This window comes from Podarcis gaigeae (assembly GCF_964106915.1).
Source record: "Podarcis gaigeae genome assembly, chromosome: 1".
In the NCBI taxonomy this organism is placed as follows: domain Eukaryota; kingdom Metazoa; phylum Chordata; class Lepidosauria; order Squamata; family Lacertidae; genus Podarcis; species Podarcis gaigeae.
Genome location: NC_139678.1, coordinates 130,920,166 through 130,938,916, shown reverse-complemented (window position 1 = coordinate 130,938,916; position 18,751 = coordinate 130,920,166). Strand labels below are relative to the sequence as shown.

Genomic DNA, 18,751 nt, shown 5'->3' with positions numbered 1-18,751 from the left:
ATGGTGCCGGCCGGCCCTCTTTCATAAACAAACAAGGATGTTTGGTGAGGGCGGCCATGTGTGGTTTTCCCCCTTTCCCCTTCCTCATTCATATCTAAAGCTGGAGCCTGGGGTAATATTTGCAATAGAACGCATATGCTGTAAGGGAAATGAAACTTTCCCTCGTCTTCCTCTCTGCTTGCTATCGCTTGACATCCTTTTCTTCCCAGCTCAGATCACTTCCATTATGAGAGACAGACTGGAAGCAAAAACAAACAAACGGGAGAAGTGGGAGGAAAGGGGAGATATTGAGGGGGGGGGAGTTGGCCTTCACCCCCAATCTGAGCACATCTTTTGTTTAAAAACACTCTGTGAGTTGCGCAGGCTTGTTTGTTGTTTGAATTTGTTACCTGCCCTCCACCACAAGGTTCCAAATTGGCCGCTTGCCCGGTCACGGGGCGGACGATAATTGTGTGTCAAGGTCCCCAGGGCCACCCCAATAACTCACACATCACACAGAATTTTTGTTTAAGGTTTTTGGCATAATTTTGGCCACAGCTGTATTAAAATACAAAAATGTGAGTGGTTGCTTAGGCATTGGTTGCGACTATCTGCCCCCACCATGGGGGACAGACTGACATTCCACATGATGCGAAAGTCAGAAAAGGGCAATACACTTGGGGGTAGGGCCGGAGCAGGGAAGCTGCCCTCAGCCCTCCCCAAATGCAACCAGGGGCTCTTGCAATGGCCCGAGCCCCCTTGACAGAGTGGACAAGCAATAGTTAGCCCCCAATTCCTTTAACGGAATCCCTTGCAGAAGCAGCATTAGAGGGTCAGGCACAGCCAATCCATGCCCCTCAACCAACCAAACCATAAACCAATGCCTAACCGCAACCTTACAAGTTGTGACGATTTGCTATGCAGTAGGCAAAAACCAAATGGCCCCAGCCAATCAGCCAGATGGACAAAATTCCTACCGGGCCCCTGCCCCAAGAGCAGACGACCCCATGACTGGCATAGCAAGGTCAAAGCAAACAACCCTAATTCTAGGGAGGGGGGAACAGGCAATCCGATGCACAGACGAAAAGAGGAAGCCCTAGCCTCGTGCAAGAGTTTTAGCATTTCTGGCTGTCAATCAACAAATGGCAACATTAACTTCTTCCCAACAACAAGGGAAACCCCAATCGCATCAGTGGCCAACCATCAATTAGCCCGCCCCCAACTTTGGAGTGTCTTGGCGGCGCCCACCGCAGCACGTGCTCTCCGTGAAGGAGAACACACTTTGCGGCTCATCGCACCAAAATCCTACTGCTGGGAAGCAACACCACAGCTAGCCGATCGTTCGTTGGGGAATTCCTAGGCCGGCCACTGGGCTTTCCCACCATCTGTTTATTTGAATCTTGGACAGCCAGGCCAAGTGGGCAGGGCTTGGGACCCGATAAAGACTGGGTGCCGTCGGACAAAGAACCATTTCAGGGAACCTACATTCAATGAAACACATTAAATAACCTTAAAACCAAAATTAAAGTACAAAGTTTATTACTGCGCAGAAGCGGGGAAGGACCAGTCCAGGCTTAAATAACTCGGCTGCTCCCCAAAGCCTGCGCAAAGAAGTGTATCTTGGCTACCTGGCCGGGGGGGGGGGGAATACGACGACTGTGCCAGGCGCTGCTGCCCGCCAGCATTTTAAAATCGCCCCGGGACAGCGGAGGACTTCTCCAGGACCTCTTCTGAAGGCGGGCGGGGGACAAAAGTCTTTGCTCCCCCCCCCGCCTGCCTTCAAAAGCCGTCCGGGATAGTGGGAAGCGCTTCCCTGCTATCCCGGACTGCTTTTAAAATGCTGGCGGTGGGGAGCAAAGCCTTTCGGCCCCCGCCGGCCTTCCTGGACCTCTTCTGAAGGCCGGAGGGGGGGGGAAGGCTTTGCTCCCCACCGCCAGCATTTAAAAGAGGTCCCCGGAGATTTCCCTATGGGCTTTCTTCTCGCGAAGCAAGCCCAAAGGGAAATTCGTCTTGCGAAGCAACTCGCAAACGGAAAACCCTTTCGTCTAGCGGGTTTTTCGTCTTGCGAGGCATTTGTCTTGCGGGGCACCACTGTATAGGCAGCTGTTATTTGTGGTTGCCTTTAACGCTCAGTTTTCTTAGAAGTTATGGAGCTCTTGGTTACTTTTGAAAACTCGCTGTAAGATTTAACAGATCTTACAGACTGGAATACTTGGCTCAGTGTACTTTAGACTATCTGACTGTTAGCATAGCATTGGCAAAATAAAATCAGACTTCCCAGTAATAAAACCAAATAGCACTGTCATTGCCAAGCAGTCATTGCAAACCACCTAAATCAAGAGACTGGCCATGCGCAGTCTAAAGCTGAGATCTTGCCGAGGCAATAATCAAATAATATCTTACATCTGGCCATGCCATCTTCTGAAATCCTATTTATATATGTAACTTTGAGAGCAGGTTTCGAAAAATTACCCGTCCTTTTAAAGCAGCCCTCAAGACTTCTGTTGCAATAAGGAAATGCTTTTAATACAATCAAATATCTCTTTAGTTCCTGGACACATTTAGATTGCTGGGGTTCACGTATAGAGAAGAGGACGTAAACAGATACCTGCTCTCTCACAGGGGAAGAAATGTTATCATTTTTCACATTCTGTCTGTTGGCTGTGCCCATTCATCCCACCAAGTTATATTATAATAATAATAATAATTTATTATTTATACCCCTCCCATCTGGCTGAGTTTCCCCAGCCACTCTGGGCGGCTCCCAATCAAGTATTAAAAACAATACAGCGTTAAATATTAAAAACATCCCTGAACAGGGGTGCCTTCAGATGTCTTTTAAAGATAGGATAGCTAATTATTTCCTTCACATCTGAAGGGAGGGTGTTCCACAGGGTGGGCGCCACTACTGAGAAGGCCCTCTGTCTGGTTCCCTGTGACCTCACTTCTCGCAATGAGGGAACCGCCAGAAGGAGGCCCTCGGCGCTGGATCTCAGTGTCCGGGCTGAACAATGAAGGTGGAGACGCTCCTTCAGGTATACAGGTCCGAGGCTGTTTAGGGCTTTAAAGGTCAGCACCAACACTTTGAATTGTGCTCAGAAATGTACTGGGAGCCAATGCAGATCTCTCAGAACAGGTGTTATGTGGTCCCGGCGGCCACTCCCAGTCACCAGTTTAGCTGCCGCATTCTGGATTAATTGCAGTTTCTGGGTCACCTTCAAAGGTAGCCCCATGTAGAGCGCATTGCAGTAGTCCAAGCGGGAGATAACTAGAGCATGCACCACTCTGGTGAGACAGTCCGCAGGCAGGTAGGGTCTTAGCCTGCATACCAGGTGGAGCTGGTAGACAGCTGCCCTGGATACAGAATTAACCTGCCCCTCCATGGACAGCTGTGAGTCCAAAATGACTCCCAGGCTGCACACCTGGTCCTTCAGGGGCACAGTTACCCCATTCAGGACCAGGGAATCCCCCACACCCTGTCCCCCCAAAACAGTACTTCTGTCTTGTCAGGATTCAACCTCAATCTGTTAGCCGCCATCCATCCTCCAACCGCCTCCAGACACTCACACAGGACCTTCACCGCCTTCACTGGTTCTGATTTAAAGGAGAGGTAGAGCTGGGTATCATCCGCGTACTGATGAACACCCAGCCCAACCCCCCTGGTTTTTCCTCTGACATCGCTGCCTTCCTTTTTATTTCTGGACATTTGGCCATGCTTTAGTTTGTTCAGAATGCGGGATAACATAACTTAGAGGGAGATCGCTGGAGTCTTGCCTTTTCTATGCATTCCTTTTGTCAACCAAAAGAAGATGTGTTCTCTTTTCTTTGTTGGCAGTGGGAGACTCCTTAATCAATTGTTATTCTATTGTTGTCACTGGAACTAGCTTAGTTCTTCGCAGTTGAGGGAATTGTCTTCTTGGAGTGAGACCGCTGCTTTCTTGTAATCTTTAAGGAGAAGTTGACAAGTTTCTGACCTTGGGCTGAAGCCCTTCGTTTCATTTCAGCATTGCATTTCATGCTCTACAGCAGTTTAACTCCCTTTCCCCCCAACCTTAGTTATTTATCTTGGTTAGAGCTGTGCGCAAACGGCCCTTAAAAACCACCTGCCCTATTTGTGGGCAGAGAAATTGGGAGGAACCGTTTCACAAGATCTCCCCAGGGGCAGGAAGAATTTTCCAATGGTTTCTCAGGGGTGAGGCTCATCATTAGCAGCGAAAGTAGCAGAACCAACACGTTCCTTTGCCCCTAAGAGTGTGTACAGCTTGCAGCAGCAGCAGCCTGTCCATCATTTAGCATCATCTAACTAGCATTGGGTGGCGCTGTGGGTTAAACCACAGAGCCTAGGACTTGCCAATCAGAAGGTCGGCGGTTCGAATCCCCGTGACGGGGTGAGCTCCCGTTGCTCAGTCCCTGCTCCTGCCAACCTAGCAGTTCGAAAGCATGTCAAAGTGCAAGTAGATAAATAGGTACCGCTCCAGCGGGAAGGTAAACGGCGTTTCCGTGCGCTGCTCTGGTTCGCCAGAAGCGGCTTAGTCATGCTGGCCACATGACCCGGAAGCTGTACGCTGGCTCCCTCGGCCAATAAAGCGAGATGAGCGCAGCAACCCCAGAGTCAGTCACGACTGGACCTAATGGTCAGGGGTCCCTTTACCTTTACCTTGTTCCATGACATTGTGAAGGGGAAATGGTAGCCACACTACCAAAAACAACCAGAAAATGTTGGTAAAAATTCTTCAAAGTGGCCTCCTCCTAAGAGGGTGAGGGGAAATGCCTCATCTTTTCAGAAGAAAAGTGTTCTGAGTAATTTCAGCTTGGCTCTTGTCGTAATATTATTCAGCCCATTGAACAGGCTGGTGTCTCTGTTTTCTCCTGGCTTGTTTCCAAAGACAAACACAACTAGTCCTTCATGCCCAAGGCAGATACAGGGTTGTCTTTCCTGAGCAGAAGTCCTTCCATGGCTTGTGGCAAGTTGCATTTGAAACTGAGGGGACATGATACAGAACGGGTGTGTGAGCTTTCCACAGTTGCCTTGGGCTTGCCTAAAGTCGCTTTTTGGGTAGTGGTCTTTTTGGATTTGGGTGTCAGAAGTACTCAGCCTGATGTATGTGAGGGATGGGGGGGGAGTTGCTTCTGTCTTTCTCCCTTTTTCTTTTTCTTTCTCTTTCTCACCCACATCCCCCCCCCCACACTACAGTTTCAGTCTAGCTTCAGAGAGTAGAGTGGAGGAGGTTTGCTTCAGCTCCGTGCTATAAGATTTTACAGCTGCTTTTTGAATAAGTCGGCCTTGTGTTCTGCCTCAGGGTCCTGCTGCACTAGTTGTGCAGTACAGTGGTACCTCGGGATGCGAACGGGATCCGTTCCGGAGCCCCGTTCGCATCCCGAATGGAACATAAGACGCGATGGTACGTCTGCATGTGCGTGGGACACGTTTTGCCGCTTCCGCACATATGTGTGACATCATTTTGAGCATCTGCGCATGTGTGACTTACTTCCGTTACTTCCGGGTTGCCGTGGAGTGCAACCCGAAAGCGCTCAACCTGAAGCATTTGTACTCAACCTGAAGCACATTCAACCCGAGGTATGAGTGTAATGGCTACAGGGAGCGCTGTAAAATCTCCACTTGGCCACAAAGTCGCCCTTTGAAGCTGGGCCAGCCACTCTCTTGGTCTAACCAAAGTCAAAGGGTTGTTGTGAGGATGAAATGGGAGGGATTCCAGGAATAGAGATCCTGTGCCCCCCCCCCAAAAAAACAAGTTTTTGGACTCCATCTCCCATAATTCCAGATCTTTGGCCATGATAGCTGATGGGAACTGGAGTCCAACACCATCTGAGGAACCACATTCCTGACATACACCACCCTCAAAAGACTGGAGATAAAAATGTAGTAGATTTTTTTTGGGGGGGGGGTAGGAACCATTATGCAGCAAATGAACATCCAGCAGGTTAGTGTTGTGCACTTGTACCGGAGAGTCCATGTCCTCGGGAGTTTTCCTCCTCATTGGAATATAGGTGTGCATCTTAATTGAACAGGCAGTCAAAATACTTATTAATTTCATAAAATTTATACATGGCTTGTTTGTGCATATATAAAACCACCTCTAAACCATTTACAAAAAAACCCCAGAAAACAATACATTTATCAATAAAATAGCAATAGTAATTTAAAACATTTAAGAAAATGCAAATCAACAATAAACTAAAGACAGATTAAACATGCATCAACATTTTAAATAGCGGTATCTGGGCAGGCTTGTCTAAGCAGAATGTTTTTAGCAGGCACTGAAAAGAGTATATAGCAGGCATAGGCAAACTTGGCCCTCCAGATGTTTTAGGACTACAACTCCCACCATCCCTAGCTAACAGGACCAGTGGTCAGGGGTGATGGGAGTTGTAGTCCCAAAAACATCTGGAGTGCCGAGTTTGCCTATGCCTGGTATATAGCCAGTTGCCTGCCTGATATTAATCACCAGGGAGTTCCAATGTGGAGGTGGCCACACTAAAATACTGATTTCTTATGTGGAACGGGTATTACGTGGCATTTGTAACAATGCCAGTTCACAGATCAAAGTGATTGAGTGGGTGTATATGGGCTCAGGTGATCTCACAGGTAAATTGGTCCCCAGTTGTTATGTGCTTTGTATACTGATAGCAACACCCTGAACATGGCCCAGTAGCAAATCGGCAACCAGTACGGATCTCTCAGCACAGGTGTTACAAGCTGACAAGGTCTTACTCTTCTCAGCAATTGTGCTGCAGTGTTCTGGATCGAGCGCAAGGAAGCCCCACATAGAGCACATTGCAGTAATCCAGTCTTGCAGCAACCAAGGCCTGAGCTTCTATCACCAGGCTTCCCCAGTCCAGGAACGGCCATAGCTGTCAAACCAATGGCAGTTGGCAAAAGGCACTTCTAGCCACTGGGTCCAGAAGCACCACAAATTGCGAACCTGCTCCTTCAGGCGGAGTGCAGCGCCATCCGGGGGGGCCAGATGACCAATTTATTGATTATGGGAAATACTCGTATTCAAGTTCAGCTTGTTTTCTGACATCCATCTCCCTACCGTATCCAAGTAATGGCCTAAGACTGCATCGTCTCTGTTAAGTTGTGGGTGAACATATCAGACGACACAGCAATTCTTCAAACAGCTCTTGTTTATTCACAGGCCAGAACAGAACAGAACTGAAGGGTTCCACTAGAGCTCCACTAGAACGCAACAGTAACCATTTTCTGTAACTATCCAATCACTGAATGTCACTTTCAATCCCTTATTTGCATATGTGGACCTGAGTGAAAACTATCTACAGTATCCCCTTCTGGCCCAGGGTGAGAACTTCAGTACATAACAGTCTCTCCTGATTCAGATGTGGTGGAGAAATAGAGCTGCGTGTTATCAGCACTCTTTAAGTAAACATTTGATCTCCAGATGCACAGGGGGTGAGAGGGTGTAATGTAGAGAAACCTTGCTATATGGATAATCATACAGTGGTACCTCTTGTTGTGGACTCAGTCCATTTTAGGGTGCCGTTCGCACCCTGAAAAGTTCACAACTAGAGCGCCTCTTCTGCGCATGTGTGTTTCTGTGCGTGCGTGAAGCGTGCAGATCGCTTCTGCGCATGTGCGGGCGGCAGACCCGCCCGGCGAGTTTGCCGCGTTTGTAAGCTGAAAGTCCGCAACAAGAGCGGAACGCAACACAAAGTATTACTGTACATATTTTGTCACTCCCGCCCCCCCAAAAAAAGTTTGATTATCTGAGGAAATGAGATTCTCGCTGCTTATCCAGAAACTTACTTCATTCAAACTGGCAAAATAGTAGTTCTTTTTATTTAATTGTCCCAGCTTGTGATTGTAACATTTGCTTTCATTACTCTTCTCCCTTCCCTATTCCCAGGAGTATGCAGCAATAATCTCTTTTAAGCTCTCATTTGTGAGAGAAAATAAGTCTCTGATTAGCTGAATAAGGATGCTTTCATGAACCGACAAGCTAGCTGATGAACGTCCTGTTTTTCTTTATATCCGCAAGGTGATGGCTCTTGTTTTAACCTCTTCCTCTCCACCCTGTTTTGATCAGCAGGTTTAATTGACATGTGACACTGGAAACTTAAATGGCACTGGGTGGGGGCTCTCTGTGGGCTTTCAGCCTTTTTGTTTAAACTACCTTGCCTTTGGGGATAGAACCTGCTCATCCTGCTGCACCCAGAGAGGAGAAGATGTTTTCAAACAAAAGAATTGTTAACTGTGAAGACCAAAAAGGGTCATTTTCTTTGTTGGTTTGCCTCTTCAAATACCTGAATAGATTTTGGTGATCTTGAGAAAGGCAGACTGGCAGAGTAGCCCACCATGTAGGCTAAAATAAACCTCACTGGTTTGAGTTCCTTGGAAGACGTGGCAAGGTATACAAATATAAAATGAAAATAATAAATTTCCGCTAACAATGACATATGACCATGTGAAGATGAATGTGCGTCATCATTCTCTCCAGAATGTGGTTGCCGTCCTATACCAATCACACCAGGCGTCCTGAGCTTCCTTGCTATGCAGTTTGTTAAAGAGATCAGATTCTGGACATGTTGAAAACTCAGACTTGTCATGCATTGCCTGTATGTACCAAATAGGTGCCCTCATGTTGTCAGAGGGCTTTTTGACTGTGGCACTCCTTTAAAAAAACAACGTACTGCCCTTAATCTGAAGAACACAGGCATTTCAAAACATAAAAATATAAAATGAGGGCACAAAATATATAATAAAACAAAGGCAAACCAATAACCCCTCACCCACAACCACGTTTCAGAGTCTATAGAATGTTAATCAGCCAAAGGCCAGGTTGAAGAGAAAACTGGTACCTAAAGAAATGCAATAAAGGCGTCTGGTAAACTTCCCTGGGGAAAGCATTCCACAAACAGGGAGCCACCGCAGAGAAGGCCCTGTTCTCATGTTGCCACCCTCCAGAACTCTCACAGAGGAGGCACACAAAGAAGAACCTGAGAAGATGATTGCAGGGTCCAGGTCAGTTCATATGGAAAGAGGCTGTCCTTGAGGTATTGAAATCCTGAGCCATTCAAGGCTTTATAGGTCAAAACTAGCAATTTGAATTGGGCACAGAAACTACTTGGAAGCCAGTGCAGTCGAGGCAGGATGGCATTATATGTTCAACTCATATTGTCCCGACGAACAGCCTGGCTGTTGAATTCTGCACAAGCTGAAGTTTCTGAACTGTCTTTAGAATCCTAGAATCATAGAGTTGGAAGAGACCACAAGGGCCACCGAGTCCAACCCCCTGCCAAGCAGGAAACACCATCAGAGCACTCCTGACATATGGTTGTCAAGCCTCTGCTTAAAGACCTCCAAAGAAGGAGACTCCACCACACTCCTGGGCAGCAAATTCCACTGTCAAACAGCTCTTACTGTCAGGAAGTTCTTCCTAATGTTTAGGTGGAATCTTCTTTCTTGTAGTTTGGATCCATTGCTCCGTGTCCGCTTCTCTGGAGCAGCAGAAAACAACCTTTCTCCCTCCTCTATGTGACATCCTTTTATATATTTGAACATGGCTATCATATCACCCCTTAACCTCCTCTTCTCCAGGCTAAACATGCCCAGCTCCCTTAGCCATTCCTCATAAGGCATCGTTTCCAGGCCTTTGACCATTTTGGTTGCCCTCCTCTGGACACGTTCCAGTTTGTCAGTGTCCTTCTTGAACTGTGGTGCCCAGAACTGGACACAGTACTCCAAGTGAGGTCTGACCAGAGCAGAATACAGTGGCACTATTACTTTCCTTGATCTAGATGCTATACTCCTATTGATGCAGCCCAGAATTGCATTGGCTTTTTTAGCTTTTTTAGGGGCAGCCCCATGTACAATGGACGCTCGGGTTGCGAATGTGATCTGTGTGCGCACGGGTTGCAATTCGGTGATTCTGCACATGCGCAAAGCACAATTTATTGTTTCTGCGCATGCACGGCCGCCAAAACCTGGAAGTGACCCGTTCCAGTACTTCCGGGTTTCCGCGGCCCGCAACCCGAAAAAACACAACTGGAAGCATCTGTAACCCGAGGTATGACTGTAAAAACACATTGCAGTAATCTAACCTAGAGATTGCCAGAGCATAGACGACAGAAGTTAGGCTATTCCGGTCCAGATAGGGGTGCAGCTGGGTCATCAGTCAAAGCTGAAGGGAAGGTTCTTTGCACCACTAAGGCTACCTGAGCCTCAGCAAAGGATTCAGGAGTGCCCCTAAGCTACATACCTGCTCCTTCAGAGGGAGTGTAACCCAGTAAGAGGAGGCGACCTCCCAGCCATCTGGTCTAGGGAACTGCCTCTGTCTTAATCTGGATTGAGATTCAGTTTGTTGGCTCTCATCCAATCCATTACAGTTAAATTGATGGAATATGCTGAAATGGCAAAAATGACGATGAAACTGAGAGGAAGAGACGACAATGAATTCAAGTAAGAATGGAAGATGTTTATTGCATAGATACAGAAGCAATGTACAGTGGTACCTCTGGATGAGAACGGGATCCGTTCCGGAGCCCCGTTCGCATCCTGAAGCGAACGGAAGACATGACTGCGTGTCTGCACGGGTCACGTTTTGCCGCTTCTGCACATGCGCGTGATGTCATTTTGAGCGTCTGTGCATGCGCGAGCGGCAAAACCCGGAAGTAACGCGCTCCGTTACTTCCGGGTCGCCGCAGAGCGCAACCCGGAAATATTTAAGCTGAAGCGTATTCATCCCGAGGTATGACTGTACACGGCTTAATACATTAGTAGGGTTTTAAGATCACTTGTAATTTTATCATGAATGAATAGTGGGTGATTTAAATATGATACAAATATAACAACGGACATGTAGTAAGTTGATAAACAGTAGAACCAGGTAAGGGTTTAGATGGAAGTCAAGGGATTCTAGGAATCCCACAAGTGTATTTTATTTTTATTTTGTTTTATTTTTTTAAGAAATATTTTTGGGAATGTATGTTTTTGTTTCTTTGTGTTTTTTTATTATCTTTGGGAAATCAATAAAATGTGTTAAAACAACAATAACCCATTACAGAGGCAAGACACTGTGTCCATCACATCGCCTGAACGCTCTGCTTCTGGAGTTTTCTTGCCCAGCGCATGTTATTTCCCCAGAATTTTAACCTTTGAGTATGTAATACACACAAGCACACAATTTGTGTGCTGTGATTCTTCATAGCACTGCCTATTCCTAATGGAAGAAAGAGAATCCCACACAGCTTCCCCTCCCCCCCCACAATTCATCGTTCCAGCTGCGTCTTGCATCTCAGGTGAGGCATATTGATGTAAGCTGGCAAAGTGTCATGCTGATTAGCAGTATCAGCATATGTACTGCAAATGGGGTGTGTGTGTGTGTGTGTTTTGGCAGCAAGGTTGAGAGGAAAGGGAGCAGAGGTGGACCCCAGAGGGGACTGAAAGAGAATCCCTTGGGTGTCCGTTCAATAAGCTGGCTACTAGCTTTCGCTAGGTATTTCTGTTGAAGTGCTCAGTAGGTCAGCTGCTGTATTGGAAGGAATACAGAAGCTGCATGGATTGTGGCACAGGACTTGTGCTCAGCCAGTGTGTTCCGGGTCAAGCAGTTGAACTGCAAGCCAACCTTTGAGGTAGATGGTGCATGGACCGCAATCTAATTTTCAGTTGTTCCTTACTGATCAAGGATCAGATGCAGGGCTGCAGGGGTTTAGCAAGCCTGGCATTCTTGTTGAAATCACACTGGGGACTGTAATGGATTTGGACTGTTCCAAAGACCTACTTCCTACAGGGAAGTTTTTACTGGGAAATGGCGCCTTGTTGGAAATAAAGGTGTGGATCTACCTTTTTTAGTTTCCTGAAATACGGTATGAAAACGGTTGAATGAGTATAAAATTCATAAACACAGCAGGATTTTCCCCTTAAAAGAGAGCCAGTGTGGTGTAGTGGTTAAGAGCGGTGGACTCGTAATCTGGTGAACCGGGTTCGCTTCCCAGCTCCTCCACATGCAGCTGCTGGGTGACCTTGGGCCAGTCACACTTCTCTGAAGTCTCTCAGCCCCACTCACCTCACAGAGTGTTTGTTGTGGGGGAGGAAGGGGAAAAGGAGATTGTTAGCCGCTTTGAGGCTCCTTAAGGGGAGTGAAAGGTGGGATATCAAGTCCAAACTCTTTTTCTTCATATGAATCAGGTGTAGGGAAGCTCTGGCCCCTCCAGATATTGCTGAACTACAACTCCCATAATCTCCTGCCTTTGGCTAGGGCTGATGGGAGTTGTAGTTCAGAATCGTCGGGAGTGCCAATGGTCTCCCCCACCCGATATAAATATGACCAGCCTCTATTGAAAAATCAAATATTTTATTTCTTAGGAGTAAAGTTTAGCTCTAAAATGAGTGGTTTGTACCCACTATTAGGCACCTATTCAAAACTGCTGTTTGTTGTGGCCTGGCTAATAGCTAGACTGTGTTGCTTTGTTGGGATTTTACAGACTGGGTGGTGGTGCATTGCTTCTCCTAACCTTATTTGATATGCTGCTGCTAATAGAAAATTCTAGCTACAGCGAGTTATTCTAGCACTTGAGTTATAACACAGCTTTGTTGCTTCCCGCCAACGAAGGTGATGCACTTCCTGTTCTTGGAAAATGAAAGCACACTGGACTCCTGTTTACTGGCCTAATAAAAAGGATGCACCTCTGGTGCTCTATGTTTTAATTATTATAAATATACAAAACATTAAAAACATATATAAAGGTGAAAAGGTAAAGGACCCCTGCATGGTTAATTCAACTATGGGGTGCAGCGGTCATCTCTACTTTGAGGCCAAAGGAGTTGGCGTATTTAGGACAAATTCAGCTTGTTACATCCCATATAATGAAATAACCCTTATATTCCTTTTCTCATAACTGTGTATATTTGTGAGTTGCAGAAAGACACCCACATCAAAACCCATAATTGGTGTTTTATTTGCAAAGCCTGAGCTCAAGCATGCATGGAAAATTCACAGTCATACATTATTTCTAGAGTTTTCAACATGTACCAGGTGCTTTGCAAATTCTGCCTTTTTACGGAGCAGCTGTAAGCAGAGAGTTTTCCATCCCATTTGACGATGATCTGGTATACAAAATCAGAAAAGTTTTCTATTGCCCAACCCTGATATATATATTTTTTGTATTTATTTTTGCAGGTGTTTTTCAAGATCTGATCACCTTGCCCTCCATATGAAGAGGCACATCTAAATAATAGATCTCTCAGCATGGCCCAGATGCAGACAGACCTGAGCATCCTGGGGGGAGGGGAGCTGCCTGTCTCTTGCTGCCTTTCAGAGGAAGAGAACTTGATCACCTGTATGCAAACCATGCACTAAATGCCGTCATGCACCCAGCTATACTTAATTACATATGTGTCTTCTCTACACCTTGCCCAACTGGAAGGCAGATGACACCTGAGGAGGAGGAGGAAAGGGGTGCGAGAAGATGTCAGCAAGACACGGATGGTGCTTACAGCACTTCAGGACCGTAGGATTTTTGTTCCCCGTTTATTGCCAATGGAAATGAAAGCAAACGGGAGAGGATTCCCTGCTGCAGTAAGAGAAGGAAATGTAACTTGCTTCTCGGTGCAACTTGGGATGATAGGGGATGGGGAACATGACTTTTGGAGTTGCATATTTGTAGCACTAACTTTTCTTTTTAAATGGATTTTGGAGGGGAAACTAATGACCTAGAAAAACCAAATCCCAGTTTGGTAGCCAAAACGTTAACGTCTTGGTTCCTTTCTGTTTTTGTTTTCGAGACTCCCTTATGTACAACGATGCATCCAGGCTCCTCACAGACACTCTGACCTGCTCTGATTATGGTTCTTCTTTATAGAACTGAGCTGTCAAGATCCCTTCAAGTCAATACCAATGGCCTTAATTGGCAGTAGACTGTGCAGTGACACCTGGGACACGCCTACTTTTTCCGCTTGAGATGGTATAGACTTCGTCAAGGATATTTTCTTTGGTTTTGGCTTTGCTTTTCGTTCCTTAAATTTTGTTATTGCACATCATGTGAACTAGGGGACTGTGAAAACTACTGATGTTACTTCACAGTGGTTGGCCAGCAATGTCCCTGAGCAGCACCACAGTATATCTTTGGAGCCTTCACCACATTGCCATAGTTCGGACTTCCTATTTAATTGCCTAATGAAAACTTGAACAACAGCTTCTCTGGAAGCTTTGAACCTTTTTCTCCATGTTCATCAGAACTCATTTACTCACCTGGATATCTGTCTTGGATTCTGTCACTCAGGCATGACTTCAGATTTTCCTTCTGCACCGTGGGGGGCACGCATGCTGCAACCCACGATGATTGGTTAGCAGCTCAGGCCGCTTTTGACCCTTTGACCTGGTCAAAAGCCTGGTTACTGATTTGTGTGTTTGGCACCTGCAAAAAAAGATATATTTTGGGTTGAGCAGATTTGTAGAAATACGATGATCATCATGAATGGAAAAGTGAGAACCTCTTTCGGTTAAAATAACCCCACGCAGCATTTTTGCTCTGAAGATGAAACCTACTTAAGGTTCTCCTTTGCCATTTACCAAGGTGATGTGACTTCCCCACTCTCCTGACATGATAAGGTTAAATGAAAGGGATTGGCTTTTTGGTGAGCACTGACTTCCTACCAAATGACAAGTTTAAGCAAAAATAACAAATAGAAAACACATGGGTCCACACTGACCAATGGTTGAACCATTTAGTGATCAATGGTGGTATCAGGCTCACCTTTTGAATCTTGTAGATAATTTGATGGTTGTGACTCAAAAGTGGATTAATTTCCCTGTACTTTACACACACACACACATACACACCCTATTCTATATATACATGATGTCTACTTCTAGTTAGTTGGAGCTGGCACTGATTCCAAAGACTGCCTTTTCAAACTATCTCTCATGCAGGTGGAGAGTTAGTCATTGGGAATGGTTGTGTATAGTTAATAATGCAGGACCACCCGTGCAAGATGTGCCGAGAAATGAAATGGGCATGTTGATTTTCCCTTGGTTGCTGCTCTTCCACTCTCTAAACTAGCTCACTGCCCACCCTTTTGACTGTTTTTTTGACTTGCCGACTGTTCAGTAATTTCCTAATTTATGTTTAGGATGCAAAAACTTTAAAAGTTCTTTTTTTATATACAGAATATCTAAAATTGTATAATGTAAGTACAGACACAGGGATTCTTAGCACTTGGCCTTCTTGGCTTTCTTTCCATCTTTGATTTCGTCAAACTTAACTGAGTTTTCAAATAATACTCTCTTTGCATCGGAGTTCTTTCAGACACTGTGGCTGTCAGATACAAGGCCCAGCCCTTTAACAGTGGGATGTGAAAAGGACCAAAATCTAACGATCTGTGTGAGGGCAAAGAACGAGAGCATTTAAGGATGAGGGAGGAGAGATCTAAGTTTTATTCCAAAGATTTATGGTTAGCTATGATTTAGAAAATATTGGAGCACTGCTTGCTGACAATCTTGTAGTTCTCTGTATCTGTGTTCACATATTTTCTATTCCACCCAGGAGTTGAGTGGGCATTTGAGAGCCTCGTAGCTCATTATTTGAATATTGTATGGCAGTTTTAGACTATCAGCTGAGGTGGATGTCGGAACATCCAGACTGTGTGTTAGTTGAAAAATCTATACTGTCCAAGAAATTATTCTTGTAGCATCCTACATAATCTGCACACATATCTGTCATCACAGTAATCATTGGGTACCAATATCCATGAATGTTGTCATCTGAAATGTTGTTAAATCCTATTGCCTCTAGAATTCTTAGAGATCATCTACAAAACTTGGTGACAAATTTAATATAAGCCTGTATTTTAAATAATTCAATGTGGGTGGGAGTGGGGGGCGGGAAATAAGGGTATGGAAAAGAACAATGTTGATTTACTTCCCCAGTGTCATTTGTGGTCTCGCTTAACATCTCTGCTTCAGAATGTGAAATCTTCAATGCCCTCCCTTTTGCAGCAGGTCAGAACCCTAAACTGGTCCCCTGTCTAGTGGCTTCACAAAGTTAGTGGTCTGAAAAAGCACACACATTGGAAAGTATGACCTGCTTGAAATAAATAAGATGTGCTTCTGAGTAAATACGTAAAGCCAGCCCAAGTGTTGAGCAAGAAAGAAAGAGACTTTAATGGCTCGGGGATTGCAAGATAGGGGAGAGGAATACTAGGTTTCAGCCATGCAACTGTTAATTGGCAGACTGCACCCAACATGGACCCATAGCATCAGTGGCTCAAACACTACTGCTGGCCAGTCAGAATCTGAGCCCGTGCTGTCACCATCACTTTACGGCCACCACCACCACAACAGAGGCTACCTGGTTGCTCCCTTCCCTTGGTCATCACTTAGGTGCTGCAACCTCTGGCTTTTTCACCTGTGAACCATGCCTGATGGATGTGCCATCACAACAGTTCACCATGCTTTTGAGGGGTTTCCTTTTTCCATATTACAAATCCTGAAGAAATTGAAATGGAGAGTTTGTAAATAGTTTGATTTCGGCACTTGCCCCATTTCACCTTCGCTTCGCTGTCCTGTAGAAGTTGGGATTTATTTTTTTTTCTTTCAGGAGAGGGCTTTCTTGCTTCATTGGCAATGGTGGACTTCTTTGGTCCTTTGTGCAGTGCTCTCAATGCAAGAGGGAGCTGGGCATCACCTGGTCTCCTAATCCAGCACAAGTAGGCATGGGAGGCAAAAACACAGGAAGGGCGAGGACTCGTGGCATTCCAGTTGGCCATCAATATTTCAGAGCACTGCCTGAATCACACTGGTAGAGAGAGGCACACAATTAAGGAGCAGCAAGGCAGGAGAAGGGGCAAACGTTCTCGTTGCTTCTGCCTCTCAATTCTCAGTGCACCAGTGTGCAAGACCGCTGGTCTCTGGTGGGTCCCATGTTAAAATTTGACTTGAAAGACAACTCTCTGTTTTCCCTCCCAACCTATAGTGGGCACAGTGAGGTTCCTTATATTATCTCCTCTTGTTGTATTTATGTTTTTTTTAATACAATATATATAATGTCTTCATTTGAAGTGGCAAGATTTGGCATGAAACACCTTTTGCCACTTAGAATCTGGCATTCTCTCTCTTTATTTATTTTTTCTTTTTAAGGGGAGAAGAGCAATTTCATCCCTCCCCTCTCCCCCCCCCCAAAAAAAAATAGGAAGGAAGGAGGAACATATCAAGAATGTATTTATTACCTGTTCTGATTGCAAATGCAGGCGGTAGTGTTGTGTTTTCTTTCTTTTAAATGCTTAGACGTGACATTTTTGGATTCAGAAATGTAAGATTGGCCTACTCATTTTGTTTTTTAATTAAAAGACACTGACCGCCAGATCGCCCAAGCGGGTGAAACACCAAGTGAATTAAGGATCAGCATACTATCCATTTTGCATTTGCAGGCCCCGATCTCTGAGATTCCCCAAAGCTTCCCCACATGCCAGCTGTCCTGCCATAGAGGTAACAGGCAATTGTGGGTGGGGAGGGGGTGTTCCATGCATTGATTTAGTGCAGAGGGAGCTTCATGAATGTAGCAATGGGTGTACACCCTGCTGCTGCCTAGCTTTGATTTCAAATTGGGGCCACAATTGTGCATCTAACTACCTTTGCTACACACAGGTGCCCCCAACAGCTTTCCTTCCATGCAACAGAAGTGAGTCATAATATTGGATTTGACTTGCCTGTTCTTTACGATCTGTTGCCTCCTAAGCTAGAGCAACCTGGCTTTTGAGATTTCAGCAGCCTGATAGGATCAGTTGATCTCCCAGAACCATTTCCTGGCCTGGGATATTTTTATTTTAAGAATAGTGTTAGAAGGCACCAAGCCAGAAACCAGACGGCGTGTATGTGTTCCCCCAGCATTTCTCTCCTAAGCAAAGGCTTTTGACCATCACCTCTAGCAATCATATAAACCCACCGGAGTCCCTGTTTTGTTATAAAGGGGTGTGCGTCTGTGCGTTTGTATATACTGATATCTATATATAATTTCCTTTTTGTGTGTGTGTTCCAACTTGGTCATTCATTTGAAAAGAAGAAGAGAAGCAATGCCCACATAACAACCAACAACACTTGAAGGACTTTCATTTTGTACTACAGCACAGCTTCCCTCGCGCCAGATGCGTTTGCCAAGTGCATTTGGAGAACCCTTCCGTCTCGTCCTCTCAGGCCTTCTCTGGTATTTCTAGTATATCGCGGAAGTACCCAATCCTGTAGCCCTCGGTTCTGCCTTTTTTCGGTTGACATTTTATTTTTTTTAAGCTTTTTTATATATAAATATATATATATATATGAATATATTACTTTGTCAATTTTTTTGGCTGTACAAAAGTCTTAAGATTTAAAAAAAAATATTATTTGTATTATATGATGGTGGTATGTTAATGTTCCAAGATTATTAATGAAGAAGATTTATTTTTGTTACTGGTCTGTTTCATAATTCTTTTTTAAATTGGTATATTGTAAGATATCTATGCAAAAAAAAAAAAGTTATGTGACGCATTTTTATTTAAGAATGTAATATGTGTAATAAAAAGTAGAATGTGTTTGGCCTGAAAATGGCTTAAGGTGTGCTGGAAATCTCCTTTGGGAACATAAAGAAAACTGATGGATGCTGTACAGTTTTCTGGGTAGCATCTTGGTGGCAGCTTTGAACTAGTAGAAACTCTCATTCACAGGATTAAGCATTTGAATTTCACCATTTCACTACCATATAATGGCAGCTCGCCGAGCCCCAAATGCCTATTACTACAAGTGAGCCCCCAAATCTCAAC

General features: G+C 45.1%; 2 protein-coding genes across 3 annotated transcripts in view; both read left to right on the top strand.

Annotated features, from left to right (window-relative positions):
- Window positions 1-18,538, top strand: part of KLF7 (KLF transcription factor 7) — an 82,760-nt gene extending 64,222 nt beyond the window's left edge. The window contains exon 5 of the mRNA XM_083714019.1: window positions 13,137-18,538. Within this exon, the coding sequence (XP_083570145.1) occupies window positions 13,137-13,188 (52 nt within the window). The 3' untranslated portion in view covers window positions 13,189-18,538. The remainder of the gene's footprint in view (window positions 1-13,136) is intronic.
- The window catches only part of PLEKHM3 (pleckstrin homology domain containing M3), a 798,157-nt gene that overhangs the window by 421,479 nt on the left and 357,927 nt on the right, over window positions 1-18,751 (top strand). The window lies entirely within an intron of this gene.